This window comes from Phalacrocorax aristotelis, chromosome Z (genome assembly GCF_949628215.1).
Source record: "Phalacrocorax aristotelis chromosome Z, bGulAri2.1, whole genome shotgun sequence".
Lineage (NCBI taxonomy): Eukaryota > Metazoa > Chordata > Aves > Suliformes > Phalacrocoracidae > Phalacrocorax > Phalacrocorax aristotelis.
The window spans coordinates 27,843,177-27,869,109 of NC_134311.1; the positions used below are offsets into that span (position 1 = coordinate 27,843,177).

A 25,933-nucleotide genomic window follows, 5' to 3' on the forward strand; every position below is an offset into this window, starting at 1 on the left:
TCTCTGCAAACTTGAAGACAACAGAATTTACAGTGCTACGGCTGAGGAGCATGTTGTTATATAAAACCTGAAGAAGGTTGTTTCACATGCAGCTGTTAGTGTATTTTCTGACCAGTTTTCTTCAGAGAATGATGTACGTACCTTTCTAAATTACCGTTTCCAGCCCTACTGCTTGGGGAAACAAAATAGTGGTGATTTGCCTGTTAATTCATGTGTCCTATAAAACCATTTTTCTCTGGCTACCAAAACCCCTTATGAGCATCTGGGGAAGGGCTGCAACTGTGAAATGCTCTAGTAGTTACAGCCTCATCAACATTGCTGGCTGAATAGAAGGGACACAAAGATAAGTGCTGCATTAGACTAGGATGGAGCATACTGCTGCTCTGTATGTTTTGACTTGGCCAGCAGACCTGCCAACGTGGTCTCTACTGCCTGGCCAGCTGTGTGCAAGTCTGGGCTGCTTTAGAATCTTTTGTCTAACAGGGCTGGCAGCAAAAATGTGGGTACACTGATGAGGATATACTGACTGGTGAATAAATTATGTGATCCCTGATAATGCTGTGTTAGTTTTGCTGCTTATAGAGCAGTTAATTTAAATGAACTTTTCAAAGAAACATATGGAACTGCAGATGAACAGCTGGATCCAAGGTTTTATTTTTCCTTAAAATATTTCTGTGGCTTTTTTCTAAGGAATATTGAAGTTGTCACTGTTAAATTTGGAGAACAACAAATTAAGAACTATTTGTTATAATAGCACTTAGGCTGATTGAAAGCGGAGCAGTGTAACTCTCATATGGAGCTTGAGGAAAAAAATTTTGTCTCCCAGAAATTTGGCAGATATGAAGGCTTTTAGCAGGTGTGAATACAAAAAGGCAAGCTGAGCAATCTAGTAACTTTCTTATGTGACTGAGGTTGGAAAAACATCAGGTCAAATCTCCAGTTCCGTGCTGATGTAATTCTTTTTTTATATATACATCTCTATGTAAATAAGGACTAAAGACTGATTTTTTTTTTGTTTGAAAGAGGTGCATACTCCAGCTTTTTGTATACATTTTTTTATAAGCACTTCCCTTTTCATGAAGAATGCTAAAAGTCACAAATATGATATTTTAACTCTTACTTTGTAACCAGAAAAGTAATCCTATACTTTGCCAACTGTTATTCTGCTTTGTATGTGAGTAAACACTATTAGTAACCTAGCCGTTCAAATATCTATCAGTCAATGTGTCATTTATAGTCTGGCTTGACTCAATCTCTGGCTCAATCTCTGCACTCCTATTCATTTGTTGCTAGATTTAAAATATAGGCAACATGCTTCTGCATGACTCAATGATATAGATTTCTTTTATATTTTAGGAAGGACCATAAGAAACAATAATTTGGTTATCTCACTACCATACAAGTCATGAAAATAGGCTGAATTATATTCATGTTGCTGAACATGGTTGCTCTTTGCCTCTGGTATCATATGGTGTAATCATCACCACTTGTACAAGCTCTCAGTATTATGAACAACATAAAGGAGCCAGTCTAGTAGGGGAAGTAAGTTAAAAAAACAACCCAAAAGGTAATGTGCAGGTAGTTCTACTTTGGTTAGCAGGGCCTGTTAGAGGTTATTGTAGGCCAGGTGCAGCCCTCCTAACCACTGTTTCAAGGGATCCTCAGAAACCGAATTGGATGCTATCCTTTGTGAGGAATGGACAAGAATATATGGCTCAGCTTTCATTATTTTTTTGTTCAGCTGTTCACTTTTTGGTAACTGCAAGAATGCAATCTTATTAAAAATATTTTTCCTGTTGCTGTACCAGTTTAAAACAAATGTATAAATTCACAGGGATGGTGTTACGTTCTTGGTTTCAGGGCAGGTTGTCTGACTTGAGATACTGAGCAATGCACAGCATAGAAAAAGGGAAACTTTAGAACTCGGGAGACTTGCAAAGTGGGAAGCATTCAGCAAGCATTCTGTTTTACACCTGACCAGATCTTTGTCTACTGTGTTTAGCAGAGAGATGAGTTCTTACTACTTTGGGGTTAAAATTTCTGGGGCATAGCATACATCAGTGTACATAGCAGTTTATGTTTTCCCTTGGGCAACAAAAAAACTTACAACTTACCTCTCACTGCTGTATTAACTGCCATTTGATGTCGTGGGTAAAAAAAAGGCAAAGGCATATCTTTCTGATGTACAAATGAACTCTTTAATATAGTCAGAATTTAAACTGTGTACACACTAGTACTTTGTGCTGAAGAAGACAACATTTTGAAGGTAAAATGGCCTTTATTGAAAATGGTAAACAGTACAGAAAATAATTCTGTTGTCAATATTTTGCAGGAATGAAATTCACTAATCAAGGAACAAAAATAGTTCAATGTCAAGTCATACAGAACAGAAATTTAAACAGTTAATTATTTGGTACACACATGCCAATTTTGGCAATTACAGAATAAGTTGTTGACTGAGGGAAGGGATAAAACTGACACCTTTTCCTCCGCCCCCTTCCATGCAGTGTGGTCATACCTTGCTTGGGAGAGGAAGGAAGAATGTAGTTCCACTTGATTTCTGACTTTTTATTCTGGACTTTTCACTTTGGTATTTGGACTACAGCATCATTTTAAAGTACAATTTTATTGATGTTTATAGTAGAAAGCCGTGTCTGTTTAATTACTGAATAGCACATTCGTACAATAGGAGCCATTAGACTTTATGCAACTAGTACAGTTTGAATGCTTTGTGTTTGATACAATATTGCAAAATGGAATAACTTGTGAAATTAAAGCACAGACTACTTAGTGCTGTAAAGTAAGTAAAAACCTGATTTTTGAGACTTAATTTTGACTCCCTGTGGTAGTACAGTTATGTTTACTCTGAATTCTACAGTACAAGCTGGTTTGACTGGAGTACTGGAAGCTAGTTTGCAGTGTACAGTATCAACTTTCTGCTACTTTGTGGTTCCTCTGCAAGGGAAGGGAGCTCTTATTTATGAGTAGACTTTTAGAGTTTTTTCTGATAAGAGTGGAAGCCTGTCATGTGAATGTTTTTCTTTAAGCAAGAAACAGAGATTATAGGTGTGTTGTAAGCCAGCATTCATTTTTGTCAAAAAGATAATTAGCAACTGATATATTTAATTCTGTTTTGATATACCCTTAATTCCTAAGTCAACAATGCCTCCAAATATAAATTTAATGTGGGAATGCTGTCTGTGTTCAGAGCTACATTTAATTTCTTTCCTTATCATTTAACTCAAGGAAGTGTCTGTATCTCTTCTTTTTGCAGAAGACAGATTGGAGGGGGATAACCTCCAAAGCCAGTGGTATAGTCTCTCTCTGTGTTCCATTTATCAGTGTAGAGACAGGCTCCCACAGAATGCATTTTAGAGCAGAAACCTAGCGTATGTGGTGGGAATGATGCATGGATGCTCTTCCTCCCTTCTGTCCCCCCTGCCACTTTTAAGTGCAGCTGGGAGGAATATGTACCTTAATGAGATATCTGAAGCTCACTGATTAAGAATTCTCTCACCACTTGGAAGTGTGGCCTAGCAACATTTCCAGAGGTTATAAGGTTCTTAATTTTAACCTGTGTGAAGGGAAATAAGTGTGTGCATAATTACCCAGGAAGCGTACGGTTGAAGAGCACTTCAGAACATTGGGGTTCCCATTCAGACACTTCAGAACCTCACATATACACAGATAAGTCCATTTATACAGTCTTTGGCACAAGCAGGATTTCAGTCATACATGTGATATAAGGATAAATGCAAAATTGGAGACTGGCTGTCATGATGTTAGATGGAAAACAAGAGGTTAGATAACCCATGCTCCTTTTTTGTCTTTCTACTTTTTTGTTTTTCTATTGTCCACTTCATCAGGCTTTCGTTTTGTTGCTCAAATATAGTCACAGAATGATATCTAGACAGACTACCTTTACAGACCCTCAGTTTGGAGCCAGTAAGTAAACTGTAATTAAATAAAAACAGATATTTCATATGACGGTGTCATGGTTTTAGCTGGGATAGAGTTAATTTCCTTCACTGCAGCTGGCATAGTGCTGTGTTTTGGACTTAGTATGAAAACAATGTCGATAACACACTGATGTTTTGGGTGTTGCTGAGTAGTGCTTGTACTAGTCAAGGACTTTTCTAGCTTCCCATGGTCTGCCAGGTGCACAAGAAGCTGGGAGGGGCGGCGGCACAGCCAGGAGAGCGGACTGAAACTGGCCAAAGGGATATTCCATAGCATGTAACATCATGCCCAGTATGTTAACTGGGGGGAGCTGGCTGGGGAGGGAGGCAGCAATCATGGCTCGGAGTGGCAGCATCAGTTGGCGGGAGGTGAGCAGTTGTATTGTTTGTGGTTTTGGTTTTTTCCTTTTCCCCTTTTCCTTTTTATTATATTGTCATTGTTGTCATTATCATCATAGTAGTTATTATAATTATTATTTTATTTTAATTATTAAACTGTTCTTATCTCAACCCACAAGTTTTTTTTTGTGATTTTGCTCTTCCGATTCTCTCCCCCATCCCACAGGGGTGGGGGGAGTGAGCAAGTGGCTGCGTGGTGTTTAGTTGCTGACTGGGGCTGAACCATGACTGTCCTTTTTGGCACCCAATGTGGAAGTTGAAGGGTTGAGGTACTAACAGTTGCTGGTCACAGCATTGATTCATCTGTTCTCAGTTTATCCTATTGGCACCATGCTCTTGTATTTGCTGTGTCTGTTAAAGATTGGTGGTTTTTGTGGTCTGCTGTGCTCTGCAGTCATTAGTGATGTTTTGCCTGGGAGAGTTGCTTTTAAAACACTGGCCTTGAGTTTTATTTGGTATTTGAAGTTTATATTGAAGCCATTACTGTACGTCAGGTACCACCTCATGGAGACAATCAGCAATTATACCTCCTCCTCTGAGAGTTATTTTATGGAGGAAATACAGAACGGCACCTTGGCTACCATCTTCTATAGTGCCTCCTCCTTCATTACAACAACTTTTCAGTATCTTGAACGTCCTTGGGTAGTTAAGATATATCTGTTGATACTGCTTTGGCAGACCATTTCAGCTCTTTCTAAGGTTAATAAGCAACTTAAGAATATCACCCAGAGATCTGCCCCAAGACTGGATAGCTATGGGTGGCAGGGTATGTGGGATGGTATGGGCAAATGCCTAAGATCATGGGCACCCCCAGTGGCTTGGGACTTCACCCCTGAACAAGTGCAGAATCCTGAAAAATTAGTAGAATATTTGGAGAAAGTGTGTTGTCACCCTGGCAATCCCAGAGATATACAGATCACTGCAATGTGCTGGGGCCTGGCCCGTGCCTATCAAGACCTATTTAACACTATTCAATACCCCCAAGGGAAAGAGAAGGCCTCTGGGTCTAAAAGGACATGGACAAGGAAAGTGAGAAGCACTGCGGCCACTCAAATCCCTGCGAGAAGCGCTTCGGCGTTAGTTTTGATGACAGATTTTGATAAATATTGATTTTATTCCAGCATCTCAACTCTAAGCAGTATGAAAGTTACATGGAGGAAGATGACTCTTTGTGTTTAAGGGATTTTAATTCAAACAATGATTACAAGGAAGGGGGAAAAGAAGGATTTTGTAGGTGGGAACTTTCCATTTTGTTTCTCATTTTTTTGGGATTATGTTCAAGTTCAAGGTTCCTCGGTAAACTGGACTTAAATTCTGCAGCATGGCCTTTGCATTTCTGTGGCACTTTCTGCAGGAGACTCAGGTAAATTAGACTTGAAGATCTTAATGAATCAAGTTTGACAATTATATTCTAATCAGTGCAGTATTCTTTGTGGTGATTTGACATAAGAATAAAATTATTTACATTTCTTTAAATTCTTAAATCTGTTGCAGACTTTGGTTATGATTGTGCATAGTCTTTCAGAGCTGGTGGTGATTGCTTTTGGGCAGACAGCCAGAAGATGGTTGTAGTTCTTACAGAAACACAATGTGTTATGTGTAATATTACAGAAATAGTGTATGTTTGGGAGTAGAAGGTGTAAACCTGAAAGTAAACTAATTATGATGTTATGGGAGGGACAGTAAATGTTGTTACGTACTTGCTATCATCTCTAGTTCTCATTCTAAGTTGTCAGTATAGTTGATGTGTCACTTCTGATGTCCAAGTGAATTTCTGTTTCCTGTATGACTTAAAGTTCAGTGATTATGAAGACAATCAGGATGTTCCTATATGTTAATAAGTGGTCAGCTTTTGCCACTTGTTCCCAAAAGGGAGTGTATTAATAGGAATAAGGTAATCAATCATTATCACTTTGGATTTCATGGCTAATCCCTTTAGGGTGTGCAGCCTTTTCCTTTTTTAAGTTTCTCTTAGAAAAGAGACTGGATTTTGCTTTTATCACCTCATTTTGTCTGTGGACTGTGTTGAAGTGTTGAGTCTGTCCCTGGATTTCAGTATCATGTTTCCTATCTGTCTTCTGTAGTGTTTCCTCAGCTCATTTGGAAGATAGGTGAATTCTGTCAGTGGGCAGAATCTCCTAGTTGGATATTTTTGGAATCTAATCAAGAATAGAGAAGTTATTGTGGGCTTTAAAGACAGTCAGGATTTGAGAGTTTTTGCCCTCCCTTCATTATAGTTCAGTTTTCTGCTGTGGGTACTGCTGTCAGCAGCAGTGCTTTGTGACACCTAATTTAGTCAGGTTCAGTCTTTGCAGAACCTGTTCATAGACTTCATAGAGTCATTTGGGTTGGAAAAGACACTTAAGATTATCAAGTCCAGCCATTAACTGAACACTACCAAGTTCACCAGTAAACCATGTCCCTATGTACCATGTCTACATATCTTTTAAATATCTCCACAGATGGTGACTCAACCACTTCCCTATGCAACCTCTTCTGATGCTTGATAACATTTTCATGAAGAAATTTTTCCTAATAACCGATCTAAACCTCCCCTGGTGCAGCTTGAGGGTGTTTCCTCTTATCACTTGTTAGCTGGGAGAAGAGACTGACCCACCTCGCTACAACCTCCTTTCAGGTAGTTGTAGAGAGCAAAAAGGTTTCCCCCCAGCCTCCTTTTCTTCAGGCTAAACAACCCCAGGGCCCTCAGCAGTTCCTCTGTCACAGAAGACAGAGTTCCTTTCAGCAAAGATTTCTTTTTTTCTCTAAATATCACCTACTAGATCCATTGGGCAGTTTTATAATTTTTAAATGCAGTCTTTATTTCAGAGACTTGATGTAAATGGATTTTTGCAAGAAAGGGAGCAGTACTCAGTACTAGAGAAGTGTGTCACAGATTCTGTACAGCAGGAGACACTTAACTGATGCCATTGGTTATGCAAGTGAACGGAAGCTAGCTTTGTATGGCACTGAAAGCATCAGTGAGAAATGTGAATTTTGCCTTGATACTGTAAGACAGGCACTCAATTGTAGAGAAATGGGGAACACACACAAATAAAAATGAAAGAACTAAGAGCAATCATTAATGAGAAAGTTAATAAAATAAGCTTACCTAGGTTGGGAATAAAGGAGGATATTGAGCAGTAGCTGGTTTTGGTTTGGAGGAAGAGAGTTATATCTGCAGAAAGTAGATTACTGGGACGCTGCAAGAGAAGAGAGGAGGAAAAGAATGTTTCAGTTCTGGATATAAAAATAATCCCAAGATAAGCAAGTACTCCAAAAAAGATTGATGCATTAGAGTCTGATCTAAAGCCTGTCCAAGGCAATGTGGTGTTCTTCATAAATTTAAATAGGTTCTCAATTAATAAAGATTAGTGATCAGGTCTGGAAGTCTGGTCATAAGGAACTCTTGCATAACTTTCATGACTTTAAATTAAACTGCTCAAACAGAAAGTCTCATTGTGCAAATACAAAAGAATCATGCAATTATATCTGATTCTTCTGTGATTGCCTACTTTATATTTCTCTGCAACCTATTACCTGCATTTATTGTATTTCCTTCTTCCTGTCAAATAGGTAAGCAACCTGAAGAAAATTTTAAAGGGAATATTGGATTACAACCATGAGGTAAGAACCATTTTAGGTAATCTACATATACATTCCTCTTTTGTTACATATTTTTAACATGTTTAATGTAAATTATATTCTACTGCTTAAGTTCTGACTTTTTCTTGTAAAGTATTTGGCATACAGTGTTTCATGGCCTGTTCTCAGGTGTTAGCCTTCTCTAAAACTTGTCGTCTGCTTTATTGATTACTCAAAGCTTCCAGAGGAGCCTGATATGCAAATTCTGTCATAAAAATATTAGAGGTCTTTGCTGAATATGTTATGATGATGGACTTTAACAGTACCTGTGTTTGATTCTACCCACCCACACCCCCCGCTAAGGACTGCCTTTATCCGTTTTTTTTCTCTTGAGGAGAGAGTAAAGAAATTTTGTGTCTCTCTCCACATTAAAATTTTCAATGAAATGTTTTAATCCTGGGATATTGGAGTCTGCTCTTGGCATTCTCACTTAAACTGTTGAGCAACTCAGAAGGAAACCACTCCAGAGGAGGTACAACATATTTTTTCAGTGGTGAATCTTCAGCTGAAATGTGCTTTTAGTTTCAGTGATGTTTTAAGGCAAATTGATCTGTACAGGCTGCAGCACAAAATCCATTATATGTACATTCTGGGCACTGCTTGTCTCAAAATATTAGCATCTTATAAATACTTTGGAGAAGGTATTTGTTAATAAGTCTTTAAAAATTAACAGATTTTCAGAAGGAAAAGGTTAGACTCGTAAGCTCATATTCAGTAAATAGACAGGTATCCATGTTGAAAAAGATTTTGAAAATTGGTGGTTAAGCATGCTGGTCATAACTGACATTTCTAGAAAGAAACAACTAAGGTTTTTGTTACAGAAAATTAATATTACTGTGATGAAGTGATGCCAGCTTCTTTTCAGCTACTTCATGTGTATGGTGATTAAGTTTCTGGTGTTAAAACTTTACTACAAAGCAAGTTTAGAGCTGTTTCAAGCTGATTAAGTTCATCAAAGCTAATGCACATTTATAAGTTTGACTGGATTTTGGTTTGGTTTCTTTTGTTTCTGCTGAGGCAATGCTTGTGGTGATAGCGGAGATGATCTGGATTCTACTATGAATCCTGGTTATGTTTTCGTCAGCCTGATTCCCTTTGTTAGCAGTCACCTTCTACAAAAACATAAATGTGAATGTGTATGGATTTTATTGGATGTAGCTAAAAAGCCTTTGAAAAGTGTATATGCTAATTTTGTTCATCTTAAAATAAAAAAATTTGTATTACATTCAGGAGGACAATCTTTCAATAGCTATTCTACATTGCTGTCTTTGTCCATTATAGTATGGAAGAACAAGAAGCCAAAGTTACCTATTTATAGCTTGCATGCTTTGTTATGCCCCAGTAATCTTCCCGCAGAACTCTGCTGCTCTGGAATTGAAACTTCAATTTTTTTGTAAGGGTCTTTTATACTTTTTTTTTAAGGGGAAAAATGCTGGTTTTCATCTCAAGATATTTATTGCAGAGTCTATCCTTAATTTTTTATTTATTCAATTTTTTGTAGTTGAATTAAAATTGCACCTCATATTTATTTCAAAATCCTCTATTTACGCCTTTGCATCCTTGGCTTCTTCCTAGTGCCTGCTGATATGCTTCTCTTCAGCTTTCTTCAACAGTAATTGTATTACCAGTAACTATGAAGCTGTTGTATTATTATCTTAAATCTGGCATTGCATTTGAAAGAAATTCAGGAACTACAGATCAATATATAAACACGTATCAGATGTGTATAATTAAAAGAATATTGTGTTTTATTGTATAATTGTAGTCTATATAGAATGGTAATATTTTCCATTGTGCTTGATACGTTCACATAATTCTTGTTTTCTCACTAGAATGACCTAAAGGAAGTTTTTTCCAATAAGAATGAATCTGGGTCCTTTAAAGTATACATAGATTTTTTAGTAGTGTTGGTGCTCATTCTTTGAGAGAATAATGCCACAATAGAAAAAAACACCATACAAACCAAGAACAAATTCAGTTACAACAATTCCACAAAGCCAAACTCTGGAAGATTTTTGAATGCCTTGATTTCCATGTATTCTTCATAAACATCTGTTAAATGGTGTTTGGTATTTTTTTGGGGTGGGGGTGGGTTTTTTCCTGTTTTGTTTTAGGTTTTTTTTGTAAATACCTTTACCTGATTTTCTGTTTTCTTGAGTATTAACATGAAAAAGGGTATCCAGCAAACAAATGACTGATTCCCTCCATAGTCATTGTTTCTTTATTGCACCCTGCTTAAGAAGTGACAGTTCCTTTTTATCTGCAATTAATGTGTCAGAGCTGTTTAATTCCATATTTCATATTCATATTTTCAGCCCCCTGAAAGCTCTTTATGAACAATTTAGCAGAATTGTTTAATTCCTTCTGCTGACAATCATTAATGTAAATCCTTCTTAATTATAATCAGATTACATTAATTGTAAGTCACATGGGGTTTTTTGTTTTGTTGTGGGTTTTTTATTCTTTCTGCATGTGGGCTGTTTAATTATGTATTGTACTACTACCTCAAATTCTCTTCCATGGAAGTAGATTTATTAGCTCTGAGACTTGCTAAACATCCTTAAATTTACTAAAAGTGTGAGACTGACCAAGTGATAATTTTTTTTACTGTCTTGTATTTGTCATCCATCAGTGCTAGACAGATGTATAAGTAAAATATTTCAATTTGTGGCTTTGTAGCAGTAAGAAATATGAAATTTCTGTGTAGCATTTTATGCTACATAAGATGTTCTTAGCCGTTAGATTTTTTAAATGGGATGCTTTAAAAAATAGCCATGTGCTGATCACTGTGGAATCCTTCTTTTATTACTCTTCTTGTCTGAAGAAAAAAATCTAAACTACTAGTTTCTTACTAGCTGAGACAGGTTTGCCTTCTCCCAAATATTAATTGTGTCAAGCAGTATAGTTCAATATTTGTGTGTTAGGTGTTAGGCAATTTAGTTTGGTTTAGAGGTGGAATGAAAACTATGGCAAAGTATGAGTGAATTGCTCTTGATTCTGAATAATCAATGTATTTTGAAATGTGTGTATGTATATATGTAGTGATACAGATGTGTGTGTACTGGGTCTTTATGCAGATTCTAGGGCAACAGATTAATGACTTCACCCTTCCTGATGTTAACCTGATCGGAGAGCATGCTGATACTGCAGAGCTTGGGAGAATGCTTCAGCTTATTTTGGGATGCGCTGTGAACTGTGAACAGAAGCAAGGTATTAAATTTTGAAAGCATATTTTCTCCCAGGCAATGAATGAAAATCCAGCTTGTTGTGTAACTACTTAGGGGGAAAATTACATTTCTCAGGTTGCTGTCAGACAAATGTTTGGGGTTTGGGATACTGTAGTTTCTGAGACTTTTGCATGGGGTTGGCAAGTAGGGAAAAGTAATGTTGGCAGCCATGCCCTTAAGCAGCAGCTGAAGACTGAGCATGATACCTTAAGGGCACCCAAAATGTCACTTGGGGTATCTGTTAGGTGATTGAATCCCACTTAAGCAGTCTCTGAGAGAGACTTTTGCCTCTCTTGACTCCCATGGCACCAATTGTCTATCTGACCTGCACAGGTTAAAAAAATATGACCCATTCACTTTTCCTGCAGATGCCACAGAGGATGTGAACAACAACGGAGACACTTGTTGAAGTGTCCCGAATCTCATGCTCGAAACTTGCCTTGGGTACAGGGTGACTTACTGTTACCTTAAATTACACTTAATTCAAGCCAGGTTAAGGTAACAAAGCGACCACAAACACTTATTCTTAACACTTAAAACAGGAAGCATAGGAACATGTTTATAAAATACACATGTGGGTAAATAAAACTTTACTGTATTTATATTAAAGTAGCATCAATTATCTGTCTTTTCCTGTTTTAAATAATTTTGGTTTCCTTTCTGAAAAAACAGCAGCCAGGGTTTCAGATCTTTTGTCTTTCTCTGGCACGGTGCATCTTAGCTTTTATAGCTGGTTTCCCTTTTCCAGTTTTCTCAGGTGTCTAAATCACTTCAGTTTCTCCTTCTGAAATTACTTTTATTCTTCCCTTAATCAGGAGACAGTCTGGCTGTCCTATTAATTAAATAGAGGTAACTTTCTTCCATGAGTACATACATAACTCCATTTTTATTAGGCACCCGTCCTCTCCACTTTATGTAAAATCATCTTCCTTCTGTGTGGAATTTGGCATTCTTAGGTGGGAGGTATGTCTTATTCCTGTTTCTTGTACTCTTTCAGTCTGACCATTAAAAATGTACATGTTTGAAATATCAGAACAGTCTCATTTTATGTACTTTGAGTGAGACTTGGCATGACCTAATTGATCACTTCGAGGTGACTGATTTCCAGCATCTTCCTCATGGCAAATCATTAAAAGAATACAGGTCACATGTAAAAGTGATCATATCTGACTGGAAACTATATGATACTGGGCAAGTCATAAACTCTTTGACTTGGTCTGAATGTCAGAATTTGTCCTTCTAACCACTGTGTCATCTTACAGAGTATGTGTTGTGTAGCTCATATCTACACACAGGTGAGGCATAAAAAAAGTGGAGGGGACTCATTTGTCATATAGCACAGAAATAAGAACAGAAACCAAGCAGAGATATGAAAATGTCTTGAAATGAGGATGCTGTAGGAAGGCAGGTCATTGTTAAACTTACAGAAAAGGACAACCTGTGTGTGCATCATGTACTTGTATAGCCTGAATAGTTTAGGAACAAAGTGAGAAAGGGATTGTAAGTATTTATTTCAGAAGTGTGAGATGCCAGAAGGAAAAAAATAGATGACAATCATGTACTTTTTCATTGTTGCATAGTCCCAATGAGCCTGGATTTATGTCTAAACAGACTTCTGATAGTGTCTTGTTGAGTGTGTTGGGGTGGGACTTGAATGGTGATTATGCATTTCAGTGTCATCTGTGGCACATAGTTATTTTGTAGGAAGGATGCAGCTTCTGACCTCATGTTCTGTGTGACTTACGTTTCAACAGTAACATTTGAAAATACTCTTATTTTCAGAGTACATCCAGACCATAATGATGATGGAAGAATCGGTTCAACATGTTGTCATGACAGCCATTCAGGAGGTATGCTGGGATGCCCACAGTGTGTAAAAGTTCAGCATTTCAGCATTTTACAAAAGCATGCTTTTTCTCACTTTGGAAAAACTTAGCTGGAAGTAAAGAAAATAGGGGACATAGATTTTGCCATTTTACATTGAAAAAATACCTTATTTTTCCTTAGGAAAAAAACTTGGTAAAGCTTGCTTTATGTCAAGGAACTCTGGTAGAATGTCACACTTTTCTTTAAATCTAGAAGATTGAAACTTCTAGATATTTCTGATACTGGGTTCCCTTTCCTTTACCTTTCCCACCCTGTGGCTCCTGAAATGCACTACATTGCTTTTATATGAATAACCAAATACTGTAGAATTTCTTCAAAATTTGTACCTTGAAATTGAAAAACTCCATGAACTGGTTGGTTTTTTGTTTTTTGTTTTTTTGTTTGTTTGTTTTTTTTACTGACAAGTGAAAAGAAAGAAAAATGGGTAGCAGAGCATTCTTTTGTCAGCTGTAGTGTTATGAATAGGCTAATGAAGGTATTTGTGCTAATATGTTTTTACAAGTTAGTGTACTGCTGTGTATTTTGTAAAAGTGCTGTTCTGTAGTAAATTAAAATAATAGTGAAAATTAAACCACAGTGTTAGTGACCACTATAGCCATGAAGCCCTCATGTGACTTCTTAGGAGCCCAGAGTGCCAATAAGCAAAGTGCCTATCAGTCTTCATAGATGGAGGTTTGCTGTAGGGCAGGCCACTAAGGAAAGCAAGAAATCGCTGGTAATTGTTTCTTCTGAACCTGAACAAGGGAAACTAAATTCTGTACTGAGCTTTAGAGAATTTTGCTTTTATATAGTGTCTGATTAGAGAAATAGATGTCAGTGAGCCTACAGGGACCCCATCCTCTATTTTCAGTTTGACCAATGCTGTATCCATGCAGTTATACATCCTGTTGTCTGTATGTAGACTGCTATCTACAACATTGCAGAGGGGACTTTTGAAATGGGCCTTGAAAGAATCCATATGCTAAATCATCTTCCAGTCAGTGCTGCCAAGCACCAGTTTGCCCAAGTTTTGGGGTGTTTTCTTTTGCAGTCTTTTTAACTGTAAATACAGTGTTTTGGTTGATTTTTTTTTTTTCTAATGTCCTCTTTAATCAAACTCTACTTTCAGCATCACTTTATTCTGCATTGTCTTAAAATAGAAAATCTCTTATCTTTTCTCCCTCTGTTGAAAAGTCTTCTGTTTCATTTTTGTAAAAGTATCCTTCATTTGATAAAATAGACCAAAACATCCCACATTTTTTCAGCATTTGATGAGTAAACATTGAACTTGCTTAGTGTTTGTGCTCTTTCTCAGAGGTGGGGAGTAGAAGTCAGGAGAAATCAAAGGATGAGGGTCTGTTCTTCTGGAACAGATTTTTTTGAAACTCAATGCATCAAAAAGCTTACTGTTCAGTGGTGCAGTTTGGTGTGATTTTAATGCTACCTTCCAAGCTTTTTAGAAATCCAAGACATTCAGAACCAAATATGGAGGGTGTCTGGTGTTTAATGAAGAGGTCAAAGTGTCTCAAAAACTTTGAGGCACTTTGAGAACAGGACCTCCCTCCATTATTTTTCAATTTTTTTCAATGGTCTTAGGAGTCTGGAGAGGTCCCAGTCAACTGGAAGCTGGGAAAGGTTGTCCCAGTTTTCAAGAAGGGAAAGAAGGAAGACCCTGGTGATCACAAGCCTGTCTCATTTCAGTGATTGGTAATATTATGGAGAAGGTTATTCTGGGAGTTACTGAAAAACACTTGAGAAGCAATGCAGTCATAAGTCATAGCCAGCATGAGTCCATGAGGGGCAAGTCCTGCTTAACTAACTTTCCTTTTATGATAAGGTCGTCCATCTAGCTGACCAAGGGAAGCCAGTAGATGTGGGTGGTTTGGATTTTAGCAAAGCTTTTGATATTGTATCTCGCAATATTTTTTTGGACAAAATGTCCAGCACACAGCTAGACAAGTCCATAGTACTTTGGGTGAGCAATTGGCTGATGAGTCAGGCGCAAAGAGTTATAGTAATGTGGCTACATTAGGCGGGCTGCCAGTCACTAGTGGGGTTCCCCAGTGCTCAATTTTAGGGCCAGTGCTCTTTAATGTTTTTATAAATGATTTGGACACAAGAGTGGAATGTACATTAAGGACGTTTACCAATGATATTAAACTAGGAGGAGCTGAGAACTCCCTTGAGGGTAGAGTGGCCTACAGGGAGATCTGTATAGACTAGAGAGCTGGGCAATCACCAACCATATGAAATTTAACAACAGCAAGTGCCCGATTCTCCATCTGGAATGGGGTGATTGTAGTTATACATACAAATTAGGGGATGAGAGGCTGGAGAGCAGCCCTGCAGAAAGAGATCTGGAGTCTGGGTTGCTGGCAAGTTGAATATGAGTCAACAGGATGCCCTGGGAGCCAAAAGGGCCAACCATGTCCTGGGGTGCATCAAGCACAGCATAGCTAGCTGGGTAAGGGAGAAGATTGTCCCACTCTACACTACCCTGCTGCAGCCCCACCTCGAGTACTGTGTGCCTCAATATAAGAAAGACATCAAACTATCAGAGTGTATCCAGAGGAGAGTGATCAAGTCTTGAGGGCAAGACTTACGAGGAGTGGCTGAGGTCACTTGGTTTGTTCAGCTTGGAGGAGAGAAGGCTGAGGGATGACCTCATCGCAGTCTACAACTGCCTCAAGGGGTGGCACTGGAGGGGGAGGTGCTGATCTCCTCTCTCTGGAGACCAGCGACAGGATGCAGGGAAATGGAATGAAGCTGTGTCAGAGGAAGCGCAGCCTGGACATGAGGAAAGGGTTCTTCACTGAGAGGTTGGTCAGTCACTGGAACAGGTTCCCCAGGGAAGTGGTCATGACCTGTCAGAGTTCAAGGAACATCTGGACGATGCTTTTAGTGATATGTTTAGTTTTAGATAGTCCCATGGGATCAAGGAGTTGGACTCAGTGATCCTTATGGGTCCTTTCCAACATGAGATATTCTATGATTCTAACAAAGATTTTGATCCAGAGAGTCTGAATTTGGAGGTGTGAAACTTCATTGGATTTAAGGTTTTTGTAATTTTTGAACTCAGAGCAGCTCTCAGAATCCAAGTGACTTGGACTAAGCAATATGTAGGAGACACCAAAATGAAGTGCCTATATGAATATTTGAAAAGTTGGTATGTGACCTAATCCAAACATTTCAAAGCATTTAACATGCGGATACTTTCTTCAAAATTAGGTATGTAGAAAGACTTCACTAAGCTTTACTGAGGTATTATGTAATTAATTTTTCTGTTTCAGCACAGCACATATAAATGTGTTTTAACACTTCCTTGGTTGTCATAAATCATCTTACTCATGAAAACATTTCATGAGGCACAGCAGATCAAGCCTCTGCCCTGTTTTGTCTGTTTTTGCATGAAGCCGCTGATTTTTAAATGGAAGAAAGAGCAGTTTATGTTTTAAGTTTTATTTGTTTATTTCAATTTTTTTAATAACTTGTGACGTTTCAGCATTTCCTTAGTTCACTAATTTAAATGTTAAAATATTAATAATAGAATGTTTTGTGCTCCATAAAGGTTTTATAAATGGAACAATGCTTTTCTGATATTTTTTCAGTCAGATTGATCTGGTCTGTTGCCACCTAGATTCTTGGGTTCTAATCTGCAGATGTGCATTTCTAGATGCAAGCTGCGCACAAGATAGGGAAGAATGATATAACTATCAAAAATACTATGAAAATATGACATAATTATAAATTATGCATTGCATGTGCAGTAATATATACTCCTATATTTTGTTTATATTGTTATAATTTATTATTATTTGCAATTAATATGTATAATACAACATAGATTTTTAATTGAATAATTTGCATATTTTTTTAAAGGCCGAACATCTTTCCTTACAGAAACTATTTTGGCCATTACGTATTTCTCTCTCCTTCCCTTTCCTTGATGTTGTTTGGAAATTCCGCTGTCATTTTCCCAAGTCTTTTCTTTGAGCAGCCAAGTTCGTTGTTGATGAAAGTGCTACTGGGGAAATCATTTGTCTTTGTTTAGAACATCTCTAAACTTGATCACTTAGCAGGTGTCTGTGCAGGTTAAGCTGCAAGTCAGAATAGGCTCATAACAGCAAAGTATTAGAAGTGGTGTCAAAACTTGCGGGGGGTGCATAGCAAAAGGTACTTCCTGTCTAGATTAATACCAACTCTGTTACTTCTGCAATGTAGAAACTGTTTCGTCAGTCCGTTCCCTCCTGTCTTTTGTCCTGACTGCCCAAAGGTTCATCTTGTCAAAGGTTCATCGACCAAAGTGAAAGTAGCTTTTGAATATCTGGGAAATGATAGAAAAATATTACCTTGGGTCTGTCAGCAGTAGTGGAGGAAGAAAGTCCAGCTGCTTTAAATGATACACACTGCGTCATACATAGCCTTGACTCTTAAAAAGGAAACAAACAAAAAGATGTTTTAAAAAGAAAAACAACCTTCTGAGTACAGAAGCTGGATTTTTTCATTGTTTCATGGGCACTTAAATAAGCTTGTACAATATTAGCAACTGTAGAAGAAGCATTTCAGTTAAAGCACATGTTTTGAACTTCTAACATCATCTAAGTGGTGCAGCTGCATTTGCAAAATCTTGCAAATTGTGTAGTGGAAAAAATAGCATTCATAATTCAGGTTATTCATGCATGCAGATTTTGTGATGGTTTTACCCCTTCCCTAATCCTTATGTATCCATGACAACATGTTCACGTTTCACAAGCAAAGCAGTTAAAAAGCGAAGGTTTTAATAATATAAAATTAGCAGATCTACAAGTATTTTGTAAGGCATCATACCAAAGCTGTGAGCATGAAGACATACAGATGTAAAAGATTAATGGAGAATGAGAACTGATTCTCAATAAACTAGGCAAAGGATTATCAAAATTGTTGTGTTGCTCAGATTACCAGTTAAAATCCAGACTGACCTCTTCACCACAGAATAAGCTCTTCTGATTTTAAAGGACATTTTGATTATTTGAACAAGTACCTCTGCTACTTCAAGTTTTATTCTAAATATGCAATATAAACCAGAAAAAGAGCAAGGAAGTAAATGCTTGTTGCTTGATTTTTCACTGTGGGAAGCTTTTAAGCAGACTTCTCCTTCTGCTGTAGAAGCCTAATGTAACTACTTGATTTTGGAGGCACTTTTTTGATTTCCCGATTTATAATCAATTCACTTGTAAAATCTATGCACATCATCATCCATTAAAGGTACATGTGAAAATAGATTATAATACTATACTTAAGCTAAATTGTGAGTTTGGAGCTGAAAGCAGTTTCCAGTGCTGCAAAACTGTGAGGGTAGACCTCTGTGCCCACCTGTAGTTTGTTCCTGAAGAAAATAAAACTTGCAGCTGCGGAGGGAGAATGAGAAGGCCACTGCCTTCTGCTTCTTATTTTCTTGAATCAGCCAACTGAAATACAAATTAAATTAAGTTTGCCACTCTAAACTGAAACGTATTGGCATTGACTGAAACCTCTCAAGACCATGTGTTCTAATATCACACTTGCAGGCTGCATGTGAAACACTGCAACTACAGCAGTATTTCAGAAATTTGAATGTGAGCTTGCAAGTAAAGAAGATAATAGCAGAACACAGTAAGGAAATTTGCTTTAAAAATCAGTAACAAACTGCTAGTATCATCAGATGAGTCTAAGTAATGCAGAAAGAGCTAATATGCCATTGAGCAGGTAACTGATGAAATGAGCATTTTGGAGCTCTAACCTTCAGCGGTATCAGGGAATATTGATTTAACAAGAAACAAAGGCAATAGGGGAAACTAGGCAAGCCTGTTACTTTATATACTTTTAGGTGGATGGAAGGTGTAGTTTGTGTTTTGAGTTGACATACATATCCATATGGAATCCTAAAACACAGCTTTAAGTAAAACTTTCCTTGAATTTTCCAGGAAATCTTATTAGAGAGAAGTTTGGATAGGCGGGTAGAGTTGTACCCTATTAGCTGAGCTGTTTATGGTAAAGTGTTATTAAGTGGAGAGAAACTGAGTAAATGTAATCCAGAAGCAGGGCACAGTCAAGACATTTATTTGCTTACAAAGACCATTGTCCTCTCCAGTGTGTGTGGAGATGTGTAGGGAAAAGATGGAGGCACTCCTTCACCCTGATAACTCTGTTTTCATCCCACTTCTTCAGTTTGTTGTTAACTGATGATCAGGAGTTGGATTCCTGTATTACTTGTGAGTGATCTGGCAGTCTCGTTCCCGTTCCTTGTCTGGTCATGCTACTGGATGCGGCACAGTCTGTTAGATTTCTTCTTCAGCATCCGCACCATATTGCAGGCCATAAGATTGCATTGAATCAGTCATCTGCACGTGTTGTCTGTGGCTCTTGCCCTCAGTTCCTCATGCCCGCTTTCCATGACATTCCTGATGCACCCCGTGGAGCTCAATTCACAGATTCTGCGTAATGTTCATGCCCTATCTGCGCCATGTATCTCCACTGGCTAATCCTTCTCCAGCTGATGTTTTCTTTTCTGGACATTTCTGCTAAGGGTTCTCAAGGATAGGAAGTTTTAGGAGGAGAGATGGCAAAACCCATTGAAAAGTAAAGGGATTATATTATTGGCCTTGGCCTGTGTCCTTTATGGTAATCCACAGAAAGCAGCAATAGCACAGGGGCCTCTAGTGGGTTGTGAAGCCTCTTGTTTTCTGCCTACAGAAAATCTTGGGCAGGCCTGTTGGGCTGGGTTTCTGAGGAGGAAGCTGTGCAAAGGCCAAAAAGGGTGGTGGCTTTCAGGGGCATGCATGCAGCCTGGGATCCGCCAGCTGGAAGGTACTGGCTTAACAGGTGGAACTTAGTGTCTGAAGTGTGTTTGTGAACAGTGTTGTGGGATATAGACTAGGGAGAATAGTTCAGTATGTAGTTAATATGGATATCCCCGTTAGTAATCTGGAAAAGCACTTAAACAGTAGCTAGTGAAATGGATTAATTTAAATGTGTATAAACATCAGAGTAAAAGGGGATTGGAGATTCTTGTTTTGGATGGCAATACAACAATCAGCTTAGAAAACGTGGCCCTAAATTAAATAAAAGTTTGTAATGCCACTATATATGGTAATGAAAAAGACATGTGACTGTTTTTCAGGGGTCAGCTCTGAGGCTAGGGAATTTCTAACTACTGTTACAGAGAATCAGGGCTTCATGGAATGGTTCATTTTGGAGTAGCTTGTCATTGTAAAGATGTAGACAAAAGGGAAGGAATTTAGCAGCAGCTAACATCATCAAGGTCTGAGGAGGACTGTTGAGGACAGGTAGATGAATTTAAGCACGTGGTACGCGGCTAAATCCCAATTAAGGAAATGAGGAAAGGGAAAGAAATGTAAGTGTATAAATATTTGAATGATGTAAACGTCAAACAGATTTTCTCTTGTATGCAGTGGTATTAACAGAAAGGATGGAGCAGAAATGAAAGCTCTGTGCTCTGAATCTGAAGAACTTTGCCAATGAAAAGTAATGCAAAAGCACTGATTTCTGGAAGGAATAAAGGAAGCGCTGTCTCTGGAGAGAGTAACCAGGCAGACAGGAGGCCTTGGGAAGGAAATCTTGTCCTGTTTTTGGTTAGGATGGGGTGTTTTTGATTGTTACTTCCATGAATCATATCATTGGAGAACTCGTAAAACATTTTGTGTTTGGACAGGATGACAGAAACCATCAGCGTGCTTGTGTAATGCTGCCTTTTGAGTTAGTGACAGTGTATCTCTCATTTGGAAGTCTGTTCCTTTTTGCATCTTAATTTTCAGTAAACACTTTTCCACAATATGTTTGCTGGAGGTGGGTAGGGGGAGGTCTTTGGGCTACCACTTCTGTTAGATTTGATTTAACTACCTGTGTAGCTGGTCAGTGCGTTACCAAAAGAAAACTTATTGTTTTAACAGCTTTTTATCTTGTAGTAAGAACATTAGCCAAGTTAGAGGGTTTGCCTTTTTTTTTTGTCATGGCTAAAAGTAATGTTTTCTACACTAAAACCACTACCAGCCATTCCTGCAATAAAATAGGTTAGTATACAAGGAATTGTAGTACTCATTTCAGTATTGTTCTTTATAGACTTTTTTTAATTTGCAAATTACAGACAACTCCAGAGCAGGAATTTTGATCATCCTTGTTTTGCACAATTAGCTTAGATAGATATGTACCCAGCTTTAGGTAAATAAGTATATGAATTGAATTGAACTTTCAGGTTATCAAACAATGAAAACCACTGGCAGAGAACAATTAAAGGCAGGTCTTGCATGGTGTGTTGATAGCTACCAGCATTCCAATGCCACTTCAATAACGTGCTTAGCAGAGCGTACTGTAAGTTTCATCTTAGGTAAAGAATGTGCATTTTCAAAAGAGATGATGTAAGATTTCTTTTATAAAGCTTTAAATATTATAACTTCTGAAGATTTTTTTTCTGTCATTGTTTCTGAATGTCATGTGTAAAAATGAAGTCCCGCTGATGCTCCCAAAAGTTAAAATCAGCTTGGTATTTCATTGAGGCTTAGCTTTTAATATGAAAGTAAATAAATCCTTGCTTTTTCTAATCCAGTGTAATCTAATTGCAGTTGATGAGTAAAGAGTCTCCAGTCTCTGGAAACGATGCTTACATTGACCTTGATCGGCAGGTATCTAAGATTAGATGTTTCTTTTCCTTCAATCAGCATATCAGAGGCCAGTCGTTTTGCTTTATTAAGTCGTCTGTCTTTTTTTTCTTTAATTGTGAAAGGGTCTTGTGGAAAAATCAAATAAGGAGTGGAAAACTAAATTTCAGTATTTCAAGTCATTTTGCTTTATAAATTGAGTTTACCCATTTTGTGTATTTAAAGGAGAGAGAAACTCAGTTTGGAAAACAAGTTTAGCAGTATAACATAGTATAGCAAAACTGCAGACCAGTGCAAATCTTTGGGTATTGAGAAAGAAGGAGAAAGATGTGTAGTATTTGAATAAAACTTTTTTTTGCCAGTTCCTGTTTCCGAAGTCAGTTTACTGAAAACCCATAAATGTGGCTCAGAAATCCTTAAGGCAGTCCTGGGAACTGTTAAAATATATGTTTTTAAAGAGAATCCTTCTCTTTCTGATTAATATTTAAGGAATAAACAAAATCTTTACTAGCTTAACTTGATGCTAACATTGCCCTACTTCCTCAGGTTTTTTTCTAATTGAGAAGTATAGTACAGTGGCATTCTCTGTGTTCCTCTGTTATGCTTTCTCTGGAGAACTATGTAAATTAGAGCAGATGGAATTAATACTTGTATGCCAACAGGCCCTTGAGAAATAAACTTGAAACTATATGATATGATAATGTTGTTTGAGAAAGGCCATCTAAAATTCCTCATATATAACTGTACACATAATATGTGTGTACCCATTTTATCAGGCCAATTTTCTGTAGCTATGTTTTTTATGTTATCTTAACTGCATTCATATATAAGCTTACAAGATATGTATCTTTGAATATAAAGCCTTTGAAGGGGAGTATTTGAATAGTTCCTACTGCTTACAAGATTGAGTGCCCTATTTCAGAAGGGTAAGCTTCTCCCTCACCATGTTAGTTGTATTGCTGTTGTGCAGTAAGAGTAGCTTCTGGTGACTAGAGAGATTTTACCTTAATTGTCCATTCCCTGTAATCCACCTTCCAGTCCTTTCTGTATTTGAAAAGTAGATTGAAAACTGAAATGATGCACTCTTTGCATCCGTAAAGAAAAGTGGTATTGACAGTTTTTTCAGTGTACAGAGTTGGTAGAGGGTTCTTCAGACCCAAGTTCTTCAGGATTTTTTGACTTGATTAATAGAATAGATGTGATAATTCCAATGTATTTTTGAAGACCAAATATCACTTTTAGGTATGTTTACTTTTTACTGTCACACAAACTAAACAGTAATCATATCTGATTCTTTATTAGAGTTGAATTGCCTCAGTTTTCCAAAAATTGAATATATTACCTAAATGTAAAAATAATTTACAGTCATCTAGTTCAGAATATTTTTTTGACACTTCAGAGACTGATGAAACTATAAATGTTTGTTGTTTATGGTAGTTGAAGAAAACTACAGAAGAACTAAATGAAGCACTAGCAACAAAAGAAGAAATTGCCCAGAGATGTCATGAATTAGACATGCAGGTAGGTTTGCTATATTTTGTATATATTAACTCTAAAGTAGGAAAGACGTGTTAATTTTTAGGCAGCTGAAAAGTAGTATAGTGTGGAAAAAAAAGGGTGATGAAAACTGCACAGTAATTGTTTTGCTTTACTTGTGCTAGCAGACTGGATTTGTTTTCCTATCCTGATGCAGTGTTGCCAGTGTTCAAATGATTCATACTAACAAAACTTTTTTTCATTCGGATAGGAAGGGTTTGACCTATGTGGTTCAACTCTTGCATCATACAACTAATAGAAGTTATGCTGCTGTTAACAGTTTCTGTTAAGAGTTAAGTCCCAATCAGAAGTTACTGTAGTCTATCAGCTGTGTATGGCTTTAGACTAGGCCTTACTGTAAATCAAGCATACCTCATCCAGAAGACATGAGGATTGTGAAGTAGGAGCACTGAAAGGCATTGCCATTGCAAGCCTACTTTGGAGTATAATTTAGGCTTTTGCCAAGCAGTTCCGTAACCATTAGAATTAATGAAGCCGATTTGTGTGTCATGGTGATTTTGGTGTATTTGATGATTCAGGCTCTTATTGAAGCATTTCCTTCTGTTGAGATGTTCACATTCCCTCTTTTCCCCTGCTCCTTCTGTGGTACTTCGGGTTCTTTGCACTGTAGCCTGTTTTCACAACACTGGTGGAAACTGAGTCATCTTTGGGACTGTGTTCCTGTTTCAATTTTACTTGCAATTGGCCATTGGATTAAAAAAAAAAAAAAAGATCTAGGAAGGGCACAACCATCCCCTGGGTATCCAGACTTGGATATTCTGTGTGATTGATAGACATTGTTTCTTTTGGAAATCAGTTTTAAAAGCTTTATGTGGAGGGCTAGTTTTATTTGTTTGTTGTGAAAGTATGCAGGCTTTGTTATAACAAAACTACCTTCTGTGATAACTCAGGCTTTTTCTTTAGATGCTTGTGTGAAATACAGTTAAGAGTAATTACATTTTCTGTGTGGCAAACCTGCCCCTAATGTTGCAGTATGTTGGTTACAACATATAGCAATTTAATACCTATTAATGTTACCTTTTATTGTTGTGAAATGTGATTATTAAAGCCTGTGTGTATCCATTTGTGGGTTGTGTTGATACTTTATTATGTACACACAAAAGAATTGCTCTATATAGCTGCATAGCTCAATTATTCCAGTTTATGCTTATATTACAACAGGTTGCAGCCCTCCAGGAAGAAAAGAGCAGCTTGCTTGCTGAGAACCAGATTTTGATGGAACGTTTAAATCAATCTGATTCTATTGAAGATCCCAACAGCCCTGCAGGTCGTAGGCACTTGCAGCTGCAGACGCAACTAGAACAACTCCAAGAAGAAACATTCAGGTAGAAAAGCTACACGTGGTTAGATTTTGTAGCTGGTAAACAGACATGACTTACATACTTCTGATTGTGCTGGCAATTATGAATTAGTGTAATGGGTGGTATAACCACATTGATAAAGTTTTTACAGTGTTGTGATTTACTTCTTTGCAAGTTCCAGCATACAAAAATGCATAATTTCTTAATGCTGAAATGATGTATACACGTTATTCTCTACTCTGAAGTTATTTTGAAGCATGTGCAATCATTTCACCCATGTTTTTCAAAATCAGTGAGAATGAGAAGTAGCTTGCGTTCCTCTATGTAAATTATTCGGACTGTATTTTTAAGGTGTAGGAGTTCCTAGCTGAAAGTTTGCTATGGGCAGTACTAGAGGTGGTATTATCATACAGTAAAGTGTGTCCTTCTCTGTGTTTAAAAACAAATTGTTTCATATCTGAAAGATGGAGATTATCCATATGAGCTGTGCTCTTCATCTGCATTTGCTCAACACATGGAAACACAGTTCACAGAATCACAGAATGGTAAGGGTTGGAAGGGACCTCTGGAGATCATCTTGTCCAACCCCCCTGCTTGAGCAGCCACACCTAGAGCAGAGGGCATAGGACCACATACAGGCAGGTTTTGAATGTCTCCAGGGAAGGAGACTCCACAACCTCCCTGGGCAGCCTGTTCCAGTGCTCTGTCACCCTCACAGGAAAGAAGTTTTTTCTCATATTGAGGTGGAACTTCCTGTGTTCCAACTTGTGCCCATTGCCCCTTGGCCTGTCATTGGGCACTATAGAAAAGAGCCTAGTCCCATCCTCCTGACACCCACCCTTTAGTTATTTATAGGTATTGATGAGATCCTGCCTGAGTCTTCTCTTCTCCAGGCTGAACAGACCCAGATGTCTCAGCCTTTCCTCATAAGGGAGGTGCTCCAGGCCCCTGATCATCTTGGTAGCTCTCCGCTGGACTTGCTCGAGCAGTTCCATGTCCTTCTTAAACTGGGGGGCCCAAAACTGGACACAGCACTCCAAATGTGGTCTCACTAGGGCAGAGAAGAGGGGAAGGATAACTTCTCTCAATCTGCTAGCCACACTCCTTTTAATGCAGCCAAGTTCCTCTTTAAATATCCTTCCTGGTCATTTTGACTGTTGCTTTCAGGCTGTGTAAGCCTATTCTGCTGAATAAAGCTGGTCCACTTTGCCATCATTTTTTCGTTCTTGTTGCTGTAGTTTCCCAATCCTTTGTGAGTGAAACTATGGTATTTGTATTACACTGCCAGTTTTTCCTCTCTTTCTGTCCTCTTCTGGTTGCTCTTTTCTAATTCTAAGGTCAGCTGC

General features: G+C 37.9%; 1 protein-coding gene across 3 annotated transcripts in view; it reads left to right on the plus strand.

The window, feature by feature from the left end:
- HOOK3 (hook microtubule tethering protein 3) overlaps positions 1-25,933 on the plus strand; it is a 93,147-nt gene that overhangs the window by 24,813 nt on the left and 42,401 nt on the right. For 2 of the 3 annotated variants that reach the window (XM_075079106.1, XM_075079107.1), the window contains exons 4-9: positions 7,935-7,985; positions 11,081-11,213; positions 13,013-13,080; positions 21,694-21,753; positions 23,167-23,250; positions 24,448-24,611. In XM_075079106.1, the coding sequence (XP_074935207.1) occupies positions 7,935-7,985; positions 11,081-11,213; positions 13,013-13,080; positions 21,694-21,753; positions 23,167-23,250; positions 24,448-24,611 (560 nt within the window). Of the gene's footprint in view, positions 1-5,640; positions 5,722-7,934; positions 7,986-11,080; positions 11,214-13,012; positions 13,081-21,693; positions 21,754-23,166; positions 23,251-24,447; positions 24,612-25,933 lie in introns of all 3 variants that reach the window. The other variant, XM_075079108.1, reaches the window with a different exon arrangement.